The sequence below is a fragment of the Clupea harengus genome, chromosome 16 (genome assembly GCF_900700415.2).
Source record: "Clupea harengus chromosome 16, Ch_v2.0.2, whole genome shotgun sequence".
In the NCBI taxonomy this organism is placed as follows: Eukaryota; Metazoa; Chordata; class Actinopteri; order Clupeiformes; family Clupeidae; genus Clupea; species Clupea harengus.
The window spans coordinates 18,526,435-18,546,434 of record NC_045167.1 but is presented as its reverse complement, the minus strand read 5'-3'; the positions used below and the strand labels follow the sequence as shown (position 1 = coordinate 18,546,434).

General features: G+C 46.6%; 1 protein-coding gene across 3 annotated transcripts in view; it reads right to left on the bottom strand.

Annotated features, from left to right (window-relative positions):
- The window catches only part of nav3 (neuron navigator 3), a 165,691-nt gene that overhangs the window by 16,092 nt on the left and 129,599 nt on the right, over positions 1-20,000 (bottom strand). For 2 of the 3 annotated variants that reach the window (XM_031583052.2, XM_031583053.2), the window contains exons 15-30: positions 19,299-19,584; positions 17,557-18,301; positions 15,677-16,108; positions 15,105-15,146; positions 12,803-12,960; positions 12,344-12,532; positions 11,985-12,037; positions 10,972-10,992; positions 10,129-10,152; positions 9,408-9,431; positions 9,091-9,168; positions 5,239-5,322; positions 3,299-3,407; positions 2,529-2,650; positions 1,848-1,871; positions 471-494 (exon numbers count right to left, since the gene is read on the bottom strand). In XM_031583052.2, the coding sequence (XP_031438912.1) occupies positions 471-494; positions 1,848-1,871; positions 2,529-2,650; positions 3,299-3,407; positions 5,239-5,322; positions 9,091-9,168; positions 9,408-9,431; positions 10,129-10,152; positions 10,972-10,992; positions 11,985-12,037; positions 12,344-12,532; positions 12,803-12,960; positions 15,105-15,146; positions 15,677-16,108; positions 17,557-18,301; positions 19,299-19,584 (2,415 nt within the window). The remainder of the gene's footprint in view (positions 1-470; positions 495-1,847; positions 1,872-2,528; positions 2,651-3,298; positions 3,408-5,238; positions 5,323-9,090; positions 9,169-9,407; positions 9,432-10,128; positions 10,153-10,971; positions 10,993-11,984; positions 12,038-12,343; positions 12,533-12,802; positions 12,961-15,104; positions 15,147-15,676; positions 16,109-17,556; positions 18,302-19,298; positions 19,585-20,000) is intronic. The other variant, XM_031583054.2, reaches the window with a different exon arrangement.

The window sequence follows — 20,000 nt, the reverse complement described above, 5'->3', positions numbered from 1 at the left end:
CAGGGCCAGCCCATGTAGAAAAGAAAGCTTTTGGGAGGAAATGCTCCAAGAGGGAGTTCCCTTTTGATTATATTTAGCACTTTGCCAAGGACTGTGTATTTAAGGTCTAAACATAACAGATGATAATTAAGGAAGCTGTGAGTTTGGGCCACCAGTACGTTTGTGTTTGTTTTCTGTTTCTGGGCCTGTGGTTCTGTTTTTTTTTTTGTTTGTTTTGTTTTTCTTGGGGGGAAAAACACAGTGGGTATGAGCTGTCAATCACGGGAGGAGACAGGAAGAAAGAGAGAAGACTGTTGCCATGCAGATGCCTCGAGGGGATGATGCCTCAGAGCAGGAGGCAGAGAAAAAGAGAGAGGGAGGAGGAGGAGGAGGAGAAAAGGGGGCGAACTGTAGAGGTGGAATGAGAGAAAAGGGGTTGAAGAGGGGGCGCATCCAGAATAGGGACGCTGGTGTGTACCGGTAACACTGACCTGGGCAGGGATGGAATCAGCCACCTGAAGACAAAACACACCGACCGTTACGAACAAGCCCACGCTCAAAACTCACCCACTAGAGGCGTGGTGACCGCATGCCTGATCACCCGCCCTATATATCACCACCAACCCACCTGCCTCACTCCCGGCTGCGCTCTCTCTAGCTTTCAGACAGTGTCAAATACATTTTATTACAATGCCAAGCACACATAGACGGTTGGGTAATAAGATTCAAACTTCACATGTGCACTTTTTTTTTGCAGGCTCTTTTATCTACACAGACTTGCAGTACAAGTCAAGGTGAACTGTGTATGTGTTCTGTGTGCTCTTTCAGAATTAGGCCCACAGTGTGCTTTTTACCCCCAGCTCTTTTACAAAGAACAGATATCTGCTCCCTTTTAAAGGATACAGTCTAACTTCAGGGTATAAACAGTTGGCCCAGTGCTTTGTATGAATGTGTGATTTAGTGTGTGTGTGTGTTTTTGTGTGTGTGTCGCTGTGTATAGTTTGTGTGCAGGTGTTAGCATGCTGCTCCGCTCTCGCGGGCGAAATTAGCTGCGCTCGCGGCGGGGGGGCCTGTGCACTTGGCTAACCTTTGAGCGACAGGTTTGAGGTGCTTCACGCAGCGGGAGAGAGCAGGCAGGAATTACACAGCTGAATAATTTAGCGCTACATAAATAAAGATCTCATTTGTATTAATGGGGGCAGGTTAAACTTTGCTCTCATTAAACTGGCTCAGTGAGGGTGGGAAGCCACGATGTTAGCGCCAACAGGGTCTTGCTAGCTCCTTCTCCATACACAGCCACAGGCTCTACTTGAGTACTCTAAGACTAAACAAAGATGGCTGAACAGTTGTTGTGAAAACCTGTGGCAAAAAGTTCATCCCGGAGTGTTTTTTAATCCTTTGTATCCTTTGTATTTGTATTTTTCTTAATTTCCCATATGCATGATCATCACAAAACTAGCAAAGCATATCATAGTTATCAGACACCATAACACATGCACGGCTTTCAATCGTCTAACACCAAACATAATTTATTTCAATGCAAGGAGTGGAGGAATGGAATGACTTGAGATGCCAGGGGGAGAAGTAGAGGAACACTTGAACAAGGGCACTCTCCAAAAAAGGAAAACAAAAGGACTTCTACAGTCTCTACAGGGAGCAAGACACATTGCAATACAAAACAGGAAAGGACTCTTGGACTCCCGAGGGGGGATCAGGTACTCAGTCAGGGACAACATGAGGAGAGGCAAAGGGGAAACTACACGGGGGGGGGGGGGGGGGTTGACTGGATCATTCCTTCCCCATTACCCCATCTTCTATACCACCCGCACAAGAGCATGCTGGGAGCTATGAAGGCTGTTTATATTCACCTTTGGTCGTCTACCATTCCCTTGCTGGAGTCAAAAGTGAGGGGGTGGGCCAGAGAAGAGGTGGAACCACAAAGCAGGAGGTTATGAGAGACTGACTGAGTGACAGAGTTTCTTAAGATGGCTTGGTAAGTCTGAGTGCATCTACTATTGTGTAGCTCGTTCTGAACCGGAAACTTGAAACAGAAATTGGCGCCTCTAAAAATATGACAGTGAGTGGTGATACTGAATTGTTAATGTTTACTCTAAAAATGACTGTGAGAGAAATCATGAACCACATATTCCATTTTTATCCACCCAAGTCGTCATGCTTAAAAACAAAGACGGAACTTGAATGGTACCCTTCTTGGTATTTTCTAAATGTGTCATCCACCAACCATAGTGTCATGCTGTGAAGCCATTATTCTCTTTCTCTATAGGTAAGGCCAGGGACAGTCTTGATTTCCAAAAAACCTTTCCAGCAAATCTGAGAGACTTCATCAAACTATCCTTCAGGCTGTGTTGGCCCGTCAGCCAGGTGACTTGTTCATGTCAGCACATAGCCAACAAACAGAACTAGAATGGGCATTAGAGGCAGATGCGTGAATGCCTTAGCGAGGGGACGTTGAAGGTTGTTCCTCATCTCTTTCTCTCACCCTCCATCTCGACCCCCAACCCTGTTGACCCCTGACCCCCTGTACTCACCCAGTTCTTCTTCTTCTTCTTCTTGTCCTCGGCGTCTTTGGCGCTGCCCATGCTGGAGTGGCTGGCGGCGCTGTTGATGCTGGACATGCTGTCAGATGAGTGCTGCCGCCTGATTCGGTGATCTGATGCCGGAAAGAGGATGTGTATTATACATTTGCATTTACTCATTTAGCAGATGCTTTCATCCAAAGCGTGAGGAACACTCCGTACAACACAGTAGCTTCCGTACAGTAGGAGACCATGGAGCACGGACCAACACAGTGGCTAACACACACATTTCATGGAGACACACACACACACACACACACACACACACACACACACACACACACACACACACACACAAACCTCTAAACATACACACATCTCATCATCTCCTTCATAATGACACCCTTCCTGGTGAAGATTTAGATTTACATACATTGAACCCAATTCCCCAAGTGTAAAGACTTACAGTTGGAGAAGACTAATAACTAACTACTAAATCTCTTCAAAAAGACACTTTGTCAAGGAGATCAGGTAAAGGAGTTCACAGCAAGACCGAGTTAAGGTGTCAGAGGTGTTATGAGAGGAGGTGTTCTCAGAAGAGACGAGTCTTTGAGAGATTCTTGAAGATCAAAATCAATGGCACTGCTCAGTTGCATTATATTTCTAAAATAAATTGAGTATATTTGATCAGTGACAGTGTCTCTTCTATGACTTTGTCATGTTTAACTGACTGACATGATTGGTTAAAAGCCTCAGTGGTGAGGGTACGGACAGCTGGTTACCTCTGAGGTGGTCGGGGCCGTTGAGGGCCACCTGGATGGCCGTCTGTGCGTCTGTGTTCTGGGCCTTCAGGGCCTCGATGGTCTCCCTCAGCTCAGCCAGCTCCGACTCCTGTGGAGGTCAGAGGCATTTTACAACACAGTGGCTATCTGTGACTAACACACACATGCACAACTCATGGAGACACACACACACACACACACAAACACACACACACACAAACCTCTACACATACACACATCTCATCATCTCCTTCATAATGACACCCTCCTGGTGAAGATTTAGATTTACATACATTGAACCCAATTCCCCAAGTGAAAAGACTTACAGTTGGAGAAGACTAATAAGTATCGACTTCATAAATGTTTCAGTGCAATATGAGGGGGGCGGGGGGCAGAATCTGCAGGCATGGCCAAGTTGCTATTCCCGAGTAGTACACACATAGTGACAGCTGTCAGCTTTCCCCATCAGATACTTCTCCCTTCGCATCTCCCAGCGAGATAAGCCCGGCAGCAGATTGCAGAGGCATATGGTTTGGCAATATGCTTTTGGAGTTTTTCATCCTTCTTACCACCTACTTAGTATAACATACACATCACACTGCCTTCCATTGATGCCACAATCATTAGATGAAAGAACAGCCTTTGCAATTCATCCAAAGTACTCAGGGCTGGTGATAGGGTTTCGGGGGTTTTAATTAAAAATTGGTGTCTACTTAACAAAGACGTCCCTGGAAAGAGACGGAATTTAATTCAGGGAGGATTAGGGGGGTTGGGGGGGGGGGGGGGGGGGGGGGGGGGTTGTAAGGGCTGATCGACTCTGGGGCTGCTGACTGTTGTGTGCACAGGATGAGGGGGGGGTTTGGCTGCCTCGGGTTACATCTGGAGGTATCTCTGACACACACACACACAGACATATATGTTTTTGTAGACATGTATGCACTTACTTACTCCCTCTCAGTCTCCGCCACACACACACACACACACACACACACACACACACACACACACACACACACTGCTCATTTCAATATCTTTCTTACTATGCCATTACCTGGGGAGTTAAGGTTAAATGCTTTTGACTAGGACATAAAACTCTGCAAGAATAACAAACAAAAGCATCTAACACCTTTATGTGTTTCAAATGCAGTGAGGCATGACTGTGTATTTTTCTTCCATCTGATGCAAAGCACCAACGTGACTATCTGGAGGTATCTCTGATGCACACACACAGACACACACATATGTTTTTGTAGATATGTATGGACTTACTTATTCCCTCTCAGTCTCTGCCACACACACACACACACACACACACACACACACTGCTCATTTCAATGTCTTTCTTACTACGCCATTACCTGGGGAGTTAAGGTTATACGCTTTTGACTAGGGCATACAACTCTGCAAGAATAACAAACAAAAGCATCTGACACCTTTATGTGTTTCAAATGCAGTGAGGCGTGACTGTGTATTTTTCTTCCATCTGATGCAAAGCACCAACGTGACTAAAAATAATTTGTCAGAGGGGGTATTTTTTCTCTCACCGCGAATGTGGCAGCATAACTACCGTGATTAGATCCCCTGACACAAAATCTGTATCCTACTTTAAAAAAAAGATTCTGTGGGAATCGAAGTTGCCTGAGATTAGACCTTAACAAAACCTGTGCAACATTCTAAAAATGACTCCCTGCTTCAGCCCGAATGCAAGTTTCCAAACTTTCCGACGAATCCAACCATTAACAATTTTTTATTTTTTTTATTTCTGAGGAGATGTGGCATCGAGGCTGACAGAGGGAACTAGATGTCCGTCCGCTCTCGGAGTGCGAGCCCTGAGTGCGCTAGCAGAGTGCTACTGGGTCAGACAGAGAGAGAGCGAGAGAGAGAAAGAGAGAGAGAGAGAGAGAGAGAGAGAGAGAGAGAGAGACTCTTGGGTACGGTACCTTCTGTTCCGCTGTCATGGTCAGGCTCTGCAGCCGACAGGTCATGTTCGCCAGGCTCCCTTCGAAGGCAGCCACCAGGTGAGCCTGTCAAAAGGGTACAGACCAACAAAAACAGACAAACAAACACACAAACAAACAAAACAAAAAAGAAAAGGAGAAGGAGAAGGAAAAAAATGGTGCTGTTAGCTTGGCAGAGGTGCTTGACATGACACTGCAAAACTGTGGACGCATTGAGATGGAACTGAACAGTCATCACAGGGTGAGGAGCTTCTTCTCTATTTCCCATTTACACCCTGGTAAGTAACATGGCCCATGAACAAAAGAAAAAGAAAGAAAAAAACTATTTCTGCCATGTTGTTTTCTTATTTTATGGCCTTCTGATATGACAGAGGGATGACCCTAAGATAATATTTTAAACCTCTGGAAACCTGTGGAACCTGTAGTTCACAAAACTCAAGTCTGTCAGAAACAATACAGCAATACCAACAAAACAGTAATACTACATTTTATTTGGTATAAAGCCTCAATATATATATGTATAAAACGGTGTGCTACAATTCTGCGCTACATCGCTAACCACTTCCCTGTTAGCCTGGTAGGATGGGACTGAAGTGGGTTGGGATGCTAATGTAACACCAGTCAGTTCAAAGGATCGTGTTTGAGCCTTGTTCTAACATGAGCCTAGAGGGCTTGCTCTCACCGCGGTGGGGCTTAAGTACAGAAACAGAGGCGTAAGCATAGACACTGAGCACTGCGATATCCATTTTGTGGAGGAAATAGATTTTCAGACACACACACACACACACACACACACACACACAAACAGAATTTTAGATTAGCATAAATATTTCCTACTTTGATAGATGATACATCACCACCTACTTCTATTAGCAAAGCAAATTAAACAACAGTGTGCGAACAACATGCAGGCCAATAAATAAAATTCAGGCCAACAAACAAAACAGACTGCATGAGCATCACAACAACTCTCAGCCGATGAGCTCCAATGACACCAAAATAAACCTCATTCGGCTACCTGCTGTCAGCTACCCAACTTTACCACCACACACCCACAAGTCCTGACTACCCACCCCAGATGAGTGCACCAAATCCAGGCACTTTGCTCGCTGCCATGGCCCTCTCAGTGAGACTACAGGAGAAGGGCTTAGAGACATAAGCATTTCCAGAGCTCAAGCTCCATAAATACATCGTATACACCTGCACTCTCAGCCTGCCAGATAAGATAAAAATCCCCCTCCTGCCCATGTTTTCACACACAGATTCAGTGCTAATTAACTGAAGCTCTTCTTGGAGTCATTTAAAGATAACATCCAATGTTAGGTAACCTGCCACTGCTAAGCCACATCATGTGGTCATGATACGATGAGCAACCATGAACCTATGGAGAAAAGATGTCCAAAAAAACAACCCCATCCTGCTCTTCATCCTCCTCCTTTCCCCCACCACCTCCTTTCTGTCCCACAGGGAGTAACCTTTGTAAATGTCACATGTCCACATCCATCCCAGGTCCCAGCGTGACGTCCAACCTGCTACCCCCGGGCCACCCACGTGCCCACCTGTCCACTTGGCAGCCGCGTCTCCGCACATGCCCGGCGGTCCTTGATTCGCGTACGCGCCTGCATCTGCGTCTGCACTCGCTTGGTCCTGAGGTCACGGCTGCCTTTGACAACGCGACCCCTGACCCCTGACCTCTGACTGTTGCCAGGGTAACGATTCAGGGGAGGCCAGATCAGAGAGCTTGCCAGAGTGCTGCCTCTCGTCTCGGCCATGCTTACTGAAACAAACACACACACGCGCGCGCGCGCACTAGTGCTAGACCTCGAGCTATAGCTGCAGCAGCCAAGACTGGTCACTCGCCTGCTACTAGGCACATGGGGGAGAGTTTGGGAGAGGGATCAAAAGGGGAGGAAATGGGTGACAGAGAAAAAACAACTGCAGCCACAGACTAAAGGAGGGATAGAAAGATGGGGGGGGGGGAATGAGGAGATGAAAGGTGGCAAAGGACCCGCAGAATGTTGAGGGGAGATGGAGAGGTGATGAACTCTTAAACCCTCTCCTTTAATACGAGATAGAGTGAGGAATGTAATCCAGTCTTGGGGTGGGTGGGTGGCGGAGATGAGGGGGTGGGGGGTGGGCAAAACAGCCACACAGCTTCAAGTGACTCTGACCAAAACTGCTTTCCCCACTAATCCTTCACGGGGCAGTCACCCCCTTTCCCCCCTTACCGTGATTGGGTTACAGAGAGAGAGCAGCAGTGTGGACAAACAGCAGTGCTAATCAAGATATACCACTTGCCCCCATACCAAAACAACATGGAGCCCCCATACCAAAACAACATGGAGCCTTGATGCTTCCTCTCAGGCTTATCTGAAACTGACACAGGTCTGAAACACACAGAACTGTAAACAAAGAGACGTGTAGAAAAGTGTTCCATTAATGATCTTCAGAGAGAACCGCAAACCAAACACACACTCACTCACTGGCACTGCGATGGACTTCTCATTAAGCTAATCCGACCGGCGAAGTGTGAAGTTAAATGCCTGACACTGACCTTTAGCAATTAGCAAACAGTTTCCAATCCGATGCAACATCTGCTGCTCAGAAGAGAAGTGACCGCCTGTGCCAACCTGGTGAACTGTAAACAAACTAATGTTTGTCCGACCTTAATATCGCCTTAAGGTCGTAATGACAAATAGAATAACATTGGGATTGAGCTTAATGCTTTTCAATTCTCTGTTTGGCATTTTCAAACCAACGTTGTCCTGACAAGACCTTAAATCAAGACCTCAAGGTTTAGGGTCAAGTGAATGAATTCCTCTATTTATTGCCACAGAGTGGGTTACAGTATGTACTTTTCATAGAAAGAGTCATGCACTAGAAAGTACCACCCTCCCTCATCCACATTTCACAGAGAAAGTTCTTTTTTTTTGCAAACCCCCTGAGAAATGTCTCAAAAGTGCCTGTCATGACTGTACTCTTCCTCCCCTTTGAAAAGTTTCTCTACAGCAACAGCACAGTTCATCCTCATGCCTCCACTCCTCCCCTCCCTCCCCTCCTCTCCTCTCCCCTATCCCCTCCCCTCTCCGCTCCTCCCCTCTCCACTGTCACTCCATCATCAGAGGTGGGAGGCATGCTCTGTGTGTCTCACGCTTGATCACACACTTCACACACACCCATATCAAACTGAGAGACAAGAGTGCTCACTATTCCCCCAGACAAAAAAAAGGGAACGAGAGAAGAAATACAAAAAAGATGTTGGGGCTTCATCGTTTCTAAAATAGGTATCCCATCCTCCCCTCTTCCCATCCCAACCAACCCCCCCCCCCCCCCCCCCCAAACCCGTGACTTGGTTCACAAAGGCTTGCCAGGCTAACTCTTGCCTCTCCACAACGAGTTCCTCCAAAGCTCGTGAATTAGGCTGCCTAAGAAGGCTGCCTAAGAGAGACGCCCCTGCTGGGAGAGCCATTATCCCAGAGGACAAGTTCTGATAAACACGCTCCCGTTTCTGACGCCCCCGCCTTCATATAACGAGTGAGTAAGACTTCAGAAATGTGCTTTTTTATCTCTGGGTGGACACACAGGGGGGGGACAGCTTAGAGGAGCAGTCGGGAGTGAAGCAAAGTGAAGCGGAATTACAGAGCGCCTTGCCGAGTTTAAGGATGCTGATGACGGAAAAACGCCTGGCAACCTTAGGTTTGTTTATTTATTTATTTATGTGTGCTAGGAGATACCAGCATGCAACATATCAGTAGTCAAAAGACATCTACCAGAACAGATAAATGACTGCATGATTCAATAATGACATTTTTGTTAATTGACAAGATCACTTACGTTGGCCGAAAGCTGGGAAGTCAGAGCCGCAACCTTTTCTTGAGAAGCATCCAGTTCCCTTCTCAATTTCCTAATTTGCTGTTCAGAAACACACAAACGAATTGTGATTATGAATATGCTTCACCCGAAGCCAACAGCACAGCCAAGCAATACCCTGTTTAACAACTGCCATTACCCCACCTGTGAAAATAAACACGACCCTTTACAGCAAGTGAAAAGCACTTAGGGCCTTTTTATACAAAAAAGTCGAGAAAATGGTCTAAGGATGACTAACAAGTCTACTACAAAACGGGGCATCATGAATAAATGCTATTTACCGTGGTATTTTGGACAGTTTGGCCCTTGATTGAAAAGAGAAGAGAACAATTAACTTTAGGCTTCCTGCCCCATAGGGGCGACATGATATACATACGGTTGTTATTGCACAGATACAGAACAGCCCATCATTCATTTGCACTGTGTTAGTATAATCTACCAGACTGCTAGTATGAAGACGTGATATGTAGATAAGGATTTAGAGGTGCTGATGTGTAATATTTTTGGCAAAGCATGACGTTAAAAGCACAGGCATCAAATAAAAGACAGTGACAGGAGGATCATTAAAAGTCCATACCAAAACCAGATAGTTTTGAAATGATGACTGTTTGTCAGTACAATGTGATAGTTTCCCAAATGTTACGCTTAGTGATAACCATGGTACGCGTTATTTTACCATGTTCATTTTAAGAAGCCTTGAAAAGGAATGAGTTGTGAAAGATAATGAATGTAAGGCTTAAAAGGCTTTTCAAAGGGCAAACTCTAAAAAAAAAAAATTGAAATGTTCAAAAGAAGTTATGTTATTGGGGCCTTTATATATATAAAAAAGGAAAAAATATATGGCTATTGGTGCACATGATATAATACAGAGCAAAGAAAACAGGCTGATTTTGGACGTGGAGTGGTAATATCAGTGTTTCAGCTTTGATAGGCTCAATATCCTCGAGCATAAAAATCATGACTGTGCATTAGGGGCTCTCATAAACAAGACGAGCGTCTCACCTCGGAATGGGCCTTCTCCTCTGTCTGTGGAACGGGAAAACATGCAGGGACCGTTAAACAGACAACAAAACGACCGTGGATATGGACATCATCACATTCTCATGTGCATTTTATGCACTCCACATATCTCAACTTTATGGGCATTTGCACTAACACAGAGTCTAACACTGAACATCATGCCTATTCATTCTCAGTACTTTCATCATTTATGTATAACACCTCATCAGCCCTGATCTCAGTACGTGACAGAAGAAATACTGGGGTTGATAACACAGTCAGGAGCATCCTGCAAGGCCAGATGTCAACAGTGAATTAACATTAGGGAATGCAGACGACTGGATTTGACTGACTGGTGTGTATATTCTTGAACTCGTTACATAATGAAGATACTGAGGGGGTGCAAAATGCTGATTGGATGGAGGATGATGTGGTCACAGGAGGGGGGAGATCAAACTGATGTATACTATAGTTACTCAGTGACAGAGCATGGGTAAATGCGTATCTACAGGTCTGTCTGTGAATATCTGTGTGTATCCTTCATGGTGTCAGCTGGAAGGTTACGTGAAATTTTGGCGTGTGTATATAGGGATTAGTCAAATAATCGTAATTCAAATCAACCATGAGATTTCAAAAGTAAATCAAATAATCAATGCATTGTACAGTTTCCATAGTAACACAATGACATTACCCACCAAACAAACAGGTGGCTAGATGATTAACATTTCATGTCAATCGATCAATTACTGCTAGCATGTTCTGCCTGTATATTGGCTTCAGTGTGTTGAGGGGCAATACAAACACTGATCTGTGCGGAGAGCTCAATGTTGACAGCACAGGCTTTACCTTGTCCAGAAAAGAAAGAACCTGGAAGCAAGAAAATTGATGTTCAAGCAGTGGCAAAGTCACATACAGCAATGCCACATGGGGAGGGTCACTCCACTCTAGTTAAAGTCCAACAGAATAAAAACAATGTCAAAGGTTTTTGTTTTGTAAGCCAATAATTTTCATTGTCCATCATCTATGGCCTTTGGTCAAAAAAGTGAATGAGCTTAGTCGTGTAATGGCTGTGATGTTTCGTGATGTTTCTTTGAGGTAGGAGTAATATGACGTAATATGATCTCAACCCGTGATCAGGATAGCGTTGTGTGGAAAATAAATATGGTGAAATAAATAGTGACGTTTTGAAAAGTTTAAATGATACGGTATAAAAATGAGGTGTGTGGGTCTGGTTGATAATGCCAAAGATGAGATGAAATGATTAAATGGCCAACAGAAAAGGACAAGAGGAAAAAATAAATATTTTGAATATTTGTCAAACTTAAAACATCACACAAATAACTCATAAAATCAGATCATGGAAAATCAGACAGTGAAAGCAATTAGGAATGACATTTGTGCTGGCAATAGGATTATTTACACAGTCCTCTATATTTAGGGGAACACAATACCAATGCTCATATTGAAAATATACTGCATTGAAAATCTCTAATCTTCCCAGACCTTTCTGATAACTTCCTGAGCTGGTGCAAAGCAAACTCCTGTCATTGATTGTACCCCCTTTCCCCATCCGACTCCACTAACCAATAAACCTGACCTGTCGACTCATTCAGACTGTTGCCTAGAGTGCTTGCTTTACCATATTGGCCTCTCTACATGAGAATATGAAATGAGGAAAAGCTGCTGTCAGACTACAGCCCTCTGCAAATCTTTCTCAGGCCTTAGAACAGTGACACCTGTCAGTCAAAAGTTGTATTTCTCGCCCTGTTAATACAGCCAATTAGAGTTGAGTGTGCATCTGACATGTTTGCTGTTCTGTTGCTGTCTGCAGATTGAGAGTGAAGAGGGGCGCTGCTTACCGCTGAGTAGAGTGATGAGGTGCTGGAGACCAGGGACAATGAGGAGCCATGAACTACGGGGAGAGAGAAGGGACAACAGGGGAAAACAAATGTCAAAAACCATCTGTTAACTAAGGGGATGGGTTTCTGAACTGGCCCATTAAGGGTTTGGTAGTTGGGTTAGGTGGGGTTGATTATGAAGCTTTTATTTTAATTTAGATTTGCAGTCAAGTGTGTCAAGACATCTTTCACCTTTCACCTGTAGAAAATGGTTTATTGTGATTGGGTACAAATCCATACTCAGCACCAATATAAAGGAATACATATGACATGTAATAGACAAAGAAAAAAGTCTGTTAGTGTGAGAAGAACAGAATCACCTTCGTCAGTGCTGTCACGGAAGGATCCGGAACGACTAATGCCCCTTGGTCTGTCCTCCAGAGACGTGGCGCTGCCACCCAGCGTGTGGCCTTCTCCGTACAGATCAAACGAGTCCTGGGTGGGGATGCTGTTGGACCGGCTCATGCTGGGGCCAGGGAGGTTGTACTGGGACATACCAGTAGGGCTCACTGAAATAAACACAGAGAGAGAGAGAGGGAGAGAGAGAGAGGGGGGGGACATTAAGTATTCAATGAGAGACATGCTAATATTTTATATAAATCTAATGGTAGAGATATTTACTTATATGTTTTCCAAAGTTGTAGTATACAGCCTATATTATGGTGGTGTCTTAAATACATTTTAACCAAGGGTTTCAAATTCAAACTGAGCACGTATAAAGCCGGTTTATAGTAGCCTATGCTAGTTTCTGTGATATTGTGTGATAAGCATCTACTCACGCAGGTTTGAGTAGTGGTATTTGCCAACATTGTTGCAGGAGGTATCCGGTGGAGAAAGAGGTGATTGGCTGCCTGTGTCCTGCAGCCCTCCAGTGGAATGGGAGCGCAGCCACTCCTTCCCTTCCTCATTGGACGTCTGCCTGGAGGAGGGCGGATACCTGTGCCAAACAGGAGGGTAATGGAGGGATCGATTAGACAGGCATCGCTTACACAAACTCATTACAAACTTTGGCTTTCTGTGACTAAGTCATTAAAGTATGTCCACAAAAATGGCATCACAACTGAAGACTGTATTCAAGATGGTGAATATGTTTAAAATTAGTGAATGGTTTGTATTGGATTATGGCCAATAATGCATATTTCTTTCAGAATGTTCCTCCAGCAATGCCTCTAGATCTGTGCTACTGTGGTACCAGTAACTTACTATGACTACAGACTCGGGTTCAAGGGAAGGTTGGGTGGGCGCAGTCTCCCTTTTCAAAGGGTTGCAGAGAGAAAGGGGCCTTTGAGTTCTACTCAAAGTTCACTCATTTAGGTCTAGCCATAAATGCACCACTAACACCACAAGAGGACACGACAAGGAGACGGAGTCTGCTTAAACACAGACAGTTTTCCTTTGACTCAGTAATGACTTCGGCAGGGGGGCCAGTCTTATCACGGGATATAAAAAAATGCTCTCTTTAATCCCCTAACGACGATAATTGAGTTCGTGCTCATTCGTTTTTTCTTTTCTTCTTCCCCAGACTTCTGAGGCATGGGAGAATGAGGGAACATCACTGCCTGTCAGAAGAGACCCCAGTTCAGTTTCCCTTTGCTTTCAAACATCAGATCCTATCAAAAACCTGCCTTCCGCATCCTTCTAAAAAAAAAAGCGCCGTTAGGAGACCGGCAACCCCTTTAGTCTTGCAGGTGGTGCTACTCTGTTGACTACAAATTTCTTTTGTATATAAAAAAAACAACATGATTGGTCATTGATTGTTCTTTGTCGGGGTGCCTTAGAGCAGGAAGCACTATTATGGGTACGTATCCAGCCCTGATTTCTGGACACACAAAGGGACACATCAGCAGTGGAGGCGCTGAAAGCGACTTCCTCCGACTCGCTGTTTGAAAAAGAAAAATGGATGTTTTGAACGTCTGACAGCTCCCAATACATACTCACGTAAGGGTGCCATTTTGCACAAATTAGTGAGTAGCTTTGGCCTCACAAAAAGTGGGTAAACCCGTTGCTAAAGCATGCCTCTAGTTCCTTACTTCCATCTTTTCATGCTTACTCACTAACTCACTAACTATTTGCGACAGGTATAAGTTGCTGAATATAAGAACTTAAATCTAAACAGCCTTTGAGTTCCCTCTCTAAACTCATCTGCCATCCTGTCATCATTCTAGCTAACAAGCTGACACTCTCACTAAACTTTCAGCCTCGAGGCGACCTGGGCACGTCTAGTTGTCACTGTGAGTAGGTCTTTGTATTTCTTCAATGTCACAAACTGCCCTGTGGCAAAATACGACAATCCACTGTTCCAGCAGCACATTCAAAGCCGAATAAGACAGTTTATTTTACTTCGAGTGGGAAGAGACAGATTTTTGTATCAAAAAAGAACCTAATTTCCTTCTTTTAGCTATAGTGCTTCCCTCTCCAATTTGAGGTATTTTGACCTTTAGGGGGACCTCTGTAACTGGACAGGAAGGCTATTTGGACAGCAAAGATGACACATTATTCATCCCAGCAGCAGAAGCAGAGACAATGACCCATCCTCTCCTTCGTCTAGATTCAATTATGAACTCCTGCGTGACCTTTTTGGGGTGACATGGTCTGGACATAGAGCTAGCCATTAGAGAGTGAGAAAGAGGGGAGGTTTGAGTGGCTTGTTATCTATATGCTATTCATCATAGAAGGGATTTGGCCTTTTGACAGCACACGTGAAAATGCAAACGCACCCACATACAGGCATCGTGAAACATAACAAAAAGACCCTTAGACGACTGGATTTAAACAGACCGGAAGATACCCTGAAAAGACAGACAGGGATTCTGCAACTGTGTCTCTGTGGGCATTCAGCAAGGCTATGCTTCATGAATATTTCCAATTTTTGGTCTGTCATTTTGAATTTTTTTTTGAATGTCAAACGACTACTGGGTCATTAGCTTAAAAATAAATATCCAGAAATGGCTAATGTGATTTCATAGCTCCTGCCTAACTGCATGACGGGTGCTTCGATTCGGAGGAGTCTGGGGAAGTATGGCACTGTCATTATAGGAGACGTGATGAATGTGAGAAGGTATTGTAATGGTGTATTAGTACCTCAGTCCCTTTTTGGGAAGAGTGTTTCTGTCAAGGGGCATGCTGTTAAAACAGAAAAAAAGACAACAAATGATTAGACTATATAATTATACTACATTAAAACCAGAAACTGTAGTAGAGATTATATCTAATATTAAACTCCTAGCTTTATATTTGGTTAGCTTGTTGTTAAGTCATTAATGAACTACATACACAATTTGAAAGCAAAAAACATTTAAAACACATATCTTTAAAGGTAAAGAAACGGATTAAACTGTTAAATAGGACAAGAAAAATATACAAAGACATATAGGAGAGTGGACTTACAACAAACGAAAACAAGCCAAAGACCAAAACAAATATTTCTCCACACAACTCATTGGCTAGCTCACTCATAGAGTGTAAATATATAGTCCTAAATCCCTGGCCACAAACTGCCTTGCTGTCTCGCTCCTGCCTACACACACACACACACACACACACACAAACAAACACAAACACAAACACAAACACACACACACAGACACAGACACAGACACAGACACACACACACACACACACACACACACAGACACACACACACGCACACTCACCCCTCTGACAGGGTGGACTTGACGCTGCCTGTGCGCGTGACCTTGGGGCCGTGGTGGCCCAGCGGCAGGTCGATGGACTCAGAGCTGGTGTGCAGGCTGGTCATGCTCTGGCAGCTGAGCGTGTCCCTGCTCCCCGCTGACGAGGTGCTGAGGGTGGTGGGCCATGGCCGGGCGTTGGAGGGCAGCGAGAGACCCGACGCCGGGCTGGAGGCCGCTGAGTCCATGCCCAGCTCGGGCACCTTGCCGTACAGCGGGCTGCTGCCGCCGCTCTGACCGCCAGCGCTGCCCAGGCTTCCCGTGCCCGAAGAGGGTGAGTCCAGACTCGTCTGCCGCGCCATCGTGCCATGGGGGCTGCCAAGTGCCGACGGGCACTTGCCCGAGTCAGGTGTGCCAGGGGAGCTGGGCTTGCTGCTAGCTTTGGCACCAAACAATCTGGTTGTGGACGGAAAGAGATACGCCGGTTTATAAGCAGCACCAGGCCCCTTAGCAGAGCACTGCTCCTTAACTTATACTTAAAAGATGAATTAACCGTTGTGCATATCCCCCAGAATATATTTTATACAGTATAAATTATGCATGGATGCATTCATAAATGTATTACAGTACATTTTTTCATATTAGTGAAATGGAAGACCGAAGTGTGATAACTGCGCACAGAGATTACGATTATATTTACACATGGTTAGCTGTTTAATAAATGCATTAAAATTGGGGTTTTTACAAGAAAATACACTCCCGAAATCACATCCCTTGTGGGTGGTTGATTTGATCTCTTTAAACTTGTTCTCTAGAAGCTTGTCTCCACTCCAATATGCCCTCTCTGGTGTTAGGCAGATTTGGATTGGTGTTCCCCTTGCATCTCCAATCCAGCCACATCATCTGAACATCTGTTTAAGACCTTCATCTGTTCCTACACGAGGTCAATCTGCCATATGTGGCTACCACTGCATCAGAGTTCAAATGAGGTAAGTGACTGATATCTACGGGGCGCATCTTTACGGTGCCCACACCTACCCCTGTCCTCCCCTCTGCATGGCCTGAATAATGCAAGTGTGCAAGCTTGTACCATAAACACACACATGCGCACACACATTCGCACACACACACACACACACACACACACACACACACACACACACACACACACACACAAACACACACACTATGACACACAGATTTGTGCATTAAATGGCCTAACACCCCCCCACCCCCGCTGTTAGCGGCAATCAGCACACAGTAGTTAGCAGCTAACCACCTAACCTGAATGCACACAGTAGTTAGCAGCTAACCACCTAACCTGAATGGCAAATGCTTCCTGCCCATTATGTTCTGCTGTGGTGCCCTTCGCCTAGATTCTAGAACACTGACTGCCTGCCACTACACCTGACGGTCACTAGATGGCGATCTCATCTTGGACTGTGGGGGAAAGCCACCCGTGATGGATCGCCTCCCATGCTAAAGCATGATGAAGTGAGTATCTTACGATCACTTTATACATTCTTTTTATCCAGGACCTGCTGATGAGATGGTGGGAGTTGCATGGAGAGTTATGGAGATTTGTGGAGGGAGATGAAGACCTTAAAAAAGCTGCTGTGATGGATGAGAGGATCTATCTGCTCTACTCTCCGATCTATCTGGCTCTCCCGGCTGCATGAAGGGAAACAATAGTCTGCGGCAAACAGGCATATTTCATCTCCCCAACCAACCCCCCCCCCCCCCCCCCAACCCATCCTTCAAGAGGCTCAAACTCTCACTGATAAGGTCCCCTCTATCTTTATGCTCCAGTGATGAAACACAGTGAATAATGGCTTTTGGGTGTGTGCACACACAGTGTGGCGGCTGGAGGGGAATGCAAAAAGAGAGGATTACAGGAGCCTTACCGGCGGAACGTGGGGGAGGCGATGTCGGGGTACTTGGAGCCGGGCTGACGGAGCCCCGACTGGCCGCCGGAGGTGGGGCTGGACTTGGGCGAGGTGGAGAGAGCGGTGCCGTCCTGGTCGGAGACGGCCACCTTCTCCTTGTCCGTCTGGTTGACGGTGATGGGGCTGGAGCGACCTGAGCCCACCTTGGGCTCGCGCCGTTTGGCTCCGGGGATGGTGGCCGGGCCGGCGCTGCCGGCGGCGGCCCCCTTGGCGCTGGCGTTGGAGTCGATGCTGCTGGAGCTGGACCGGTGCCCGCCGCCGCGACCCGCCGCCACCCCGCTGGATGACTTGGCGGGCCGGGGGAGCGAGCGGTACTGCAGGGGCACCTTGGAGCCGCCGCAGCCCAGCAACACCCCGTCGTCCTGGTGCTGCGAGCCGTCCAGGCTGGTCTTGCGCCCACCACCACCGCCGCTGCCGATGCCTGCGCCCGCGCCCTTCCCGATGGCCGACGACTTGGGCACCTTGCCCAGCGTGGAGGAGCCGCTGGACAGGGTGGCCCCGCTGGCCGTGATGAGGGTGCCAGAGGGGCCGGGGATCTTTTTGTACCCGAAGGAGCCCGTGGTGGGGGGGCGGCCGATGCCCGAGGGGGGCTTCTTACCCTCGTCGCCGCTGCTCTTCCCCGCATCGGACGGCGAGCGCTCGATGCTCGCGCTCTTGGACGAAGCCTTGCCCTTCTCCGAAGCCTTGGCGTCGTCCGTTTTGCCTGTCGATAAATAAAAAAAACACAAGCTTCTCGTTACAACAAAAAACCTGGCAACAAAACAGTTACAGTAGCGCAGTGGCACGGCGGCACTGCGCACAGGGACGTCACCTCCCCCACCGCGCTCTGAATTATTCAGGCTTTATCGAGCCGAGGTGAGGCGCGCTTCGCCGCTTATTTGCAAATAATTTGACTCATCTATTCATCATCTCCAGCGGGGCGCGCCGCAGCTGTGCCAAATCAGTGCGCGGACGCAGCCAGCGCTCGCTGCTCTTCCACCAGCTCAGCGGAATCAGGAGGCACAGCAAATTCAAGCCAAACACACACACACACACACACACACACACCTCCACTTTCGCTGAGTGCACTGAAAAACTATCCTGAAACCTGATGTACTCTCTGAACCCTGAACTCTCTGCAGCCTATATAGGTTTACACAGGAGTTTAAGCTCCTGTTGTGGTCTAGGCTTCACAAACTGTTGTACATTTGAATGCAACCAGGATATTGTGAAGAGGCTCAGAGTCAAATACTATCCAACAATAAGGGCTGCAGAGCCGGATGGGTGAGGCGAGTGCATTCGTCAGTTAGCATCCAGTGCTCTGAGCATTACTAGCATGTGCTGTGTGTGTGTGTGTGTGTGTGTGTGTGTGTGTGTGTGTGTGTGTGTGTGTGTGTGTGTGTGTGTGTGTGTGTGTGTGTGTGTGTGCGTGTGTGTGCTGTGTGTGTGTGTGTGTGTATGTGTGTGTGTGTGTGTGTGTGTGTTTGAGTATGTGAGTATGTGTGTGTGTGTGTGTGTGTGTGTGTGTGTGTGTGTGTGAGTAGGTGAATGTGTTTGTGTGTGTGTGTGTGTGTGTGTGTGTGTGTGTGTGTGTGTGCGCGTGTGTGTGTGTGCGTGTGTGTGTGTGTGTGTGTGTGTGTGTGTGTGTGTGTGCGTGCGTGCGTGTGTGTGTGTGTGTGTGCCTCAGTGCACGTGCTTGTGATGAGAGATGGCAGTCGTACCAGGGGATTTGAGGCTGCCTGACGTGCCTTTGGAGCGGGGCGGTGTGATGCCCACTTGGGCCGTCATGCCTCTCCTCCAGGAGCCCGTCTGGGACACGGGCAGGCCCGTCTTCTGCCCTCCGTCCTCCGACTGGCTGGGCGCAGAGGAGGAGGAGGAGGAGGAAGTCCTCCACTTGGATGAAGGGTCCATGCTGCTGTCCAGCTCCTCGTCCACCTTCTTCAGGTCCTCGGCGCCTGCCCAGGTGCTGGCCACCTGCTCCACATGCTTGTGTGTGTTGCCGTGGGACTGTAAGACACACACACACACACACACACACACACACACAAACACACACACACACACACACACACACACACACACACACGCACACACACACACACACACACACACGCACACATAAGCACATACAGAAACAAAGTCATTGGTGAAACCATGCAAGGACAACCACCAATCTCATATTCACAGATGTACACAGGTCAAGCAGACAAAGAGACAAACAGGTACACACACACACAGATGACCAACAATATTATCATATATGAACACACACACACACACACATAACAACACTATAAAACATACAGGTGCACGCATACAATGTAAATGTAACACCCATACACACCGATAAACAGACACACACACTTGGCAGATGGTGCAGCAGAGAGAACTCTCCACAGTTCACAAGCTGTTGTGTATCAGGG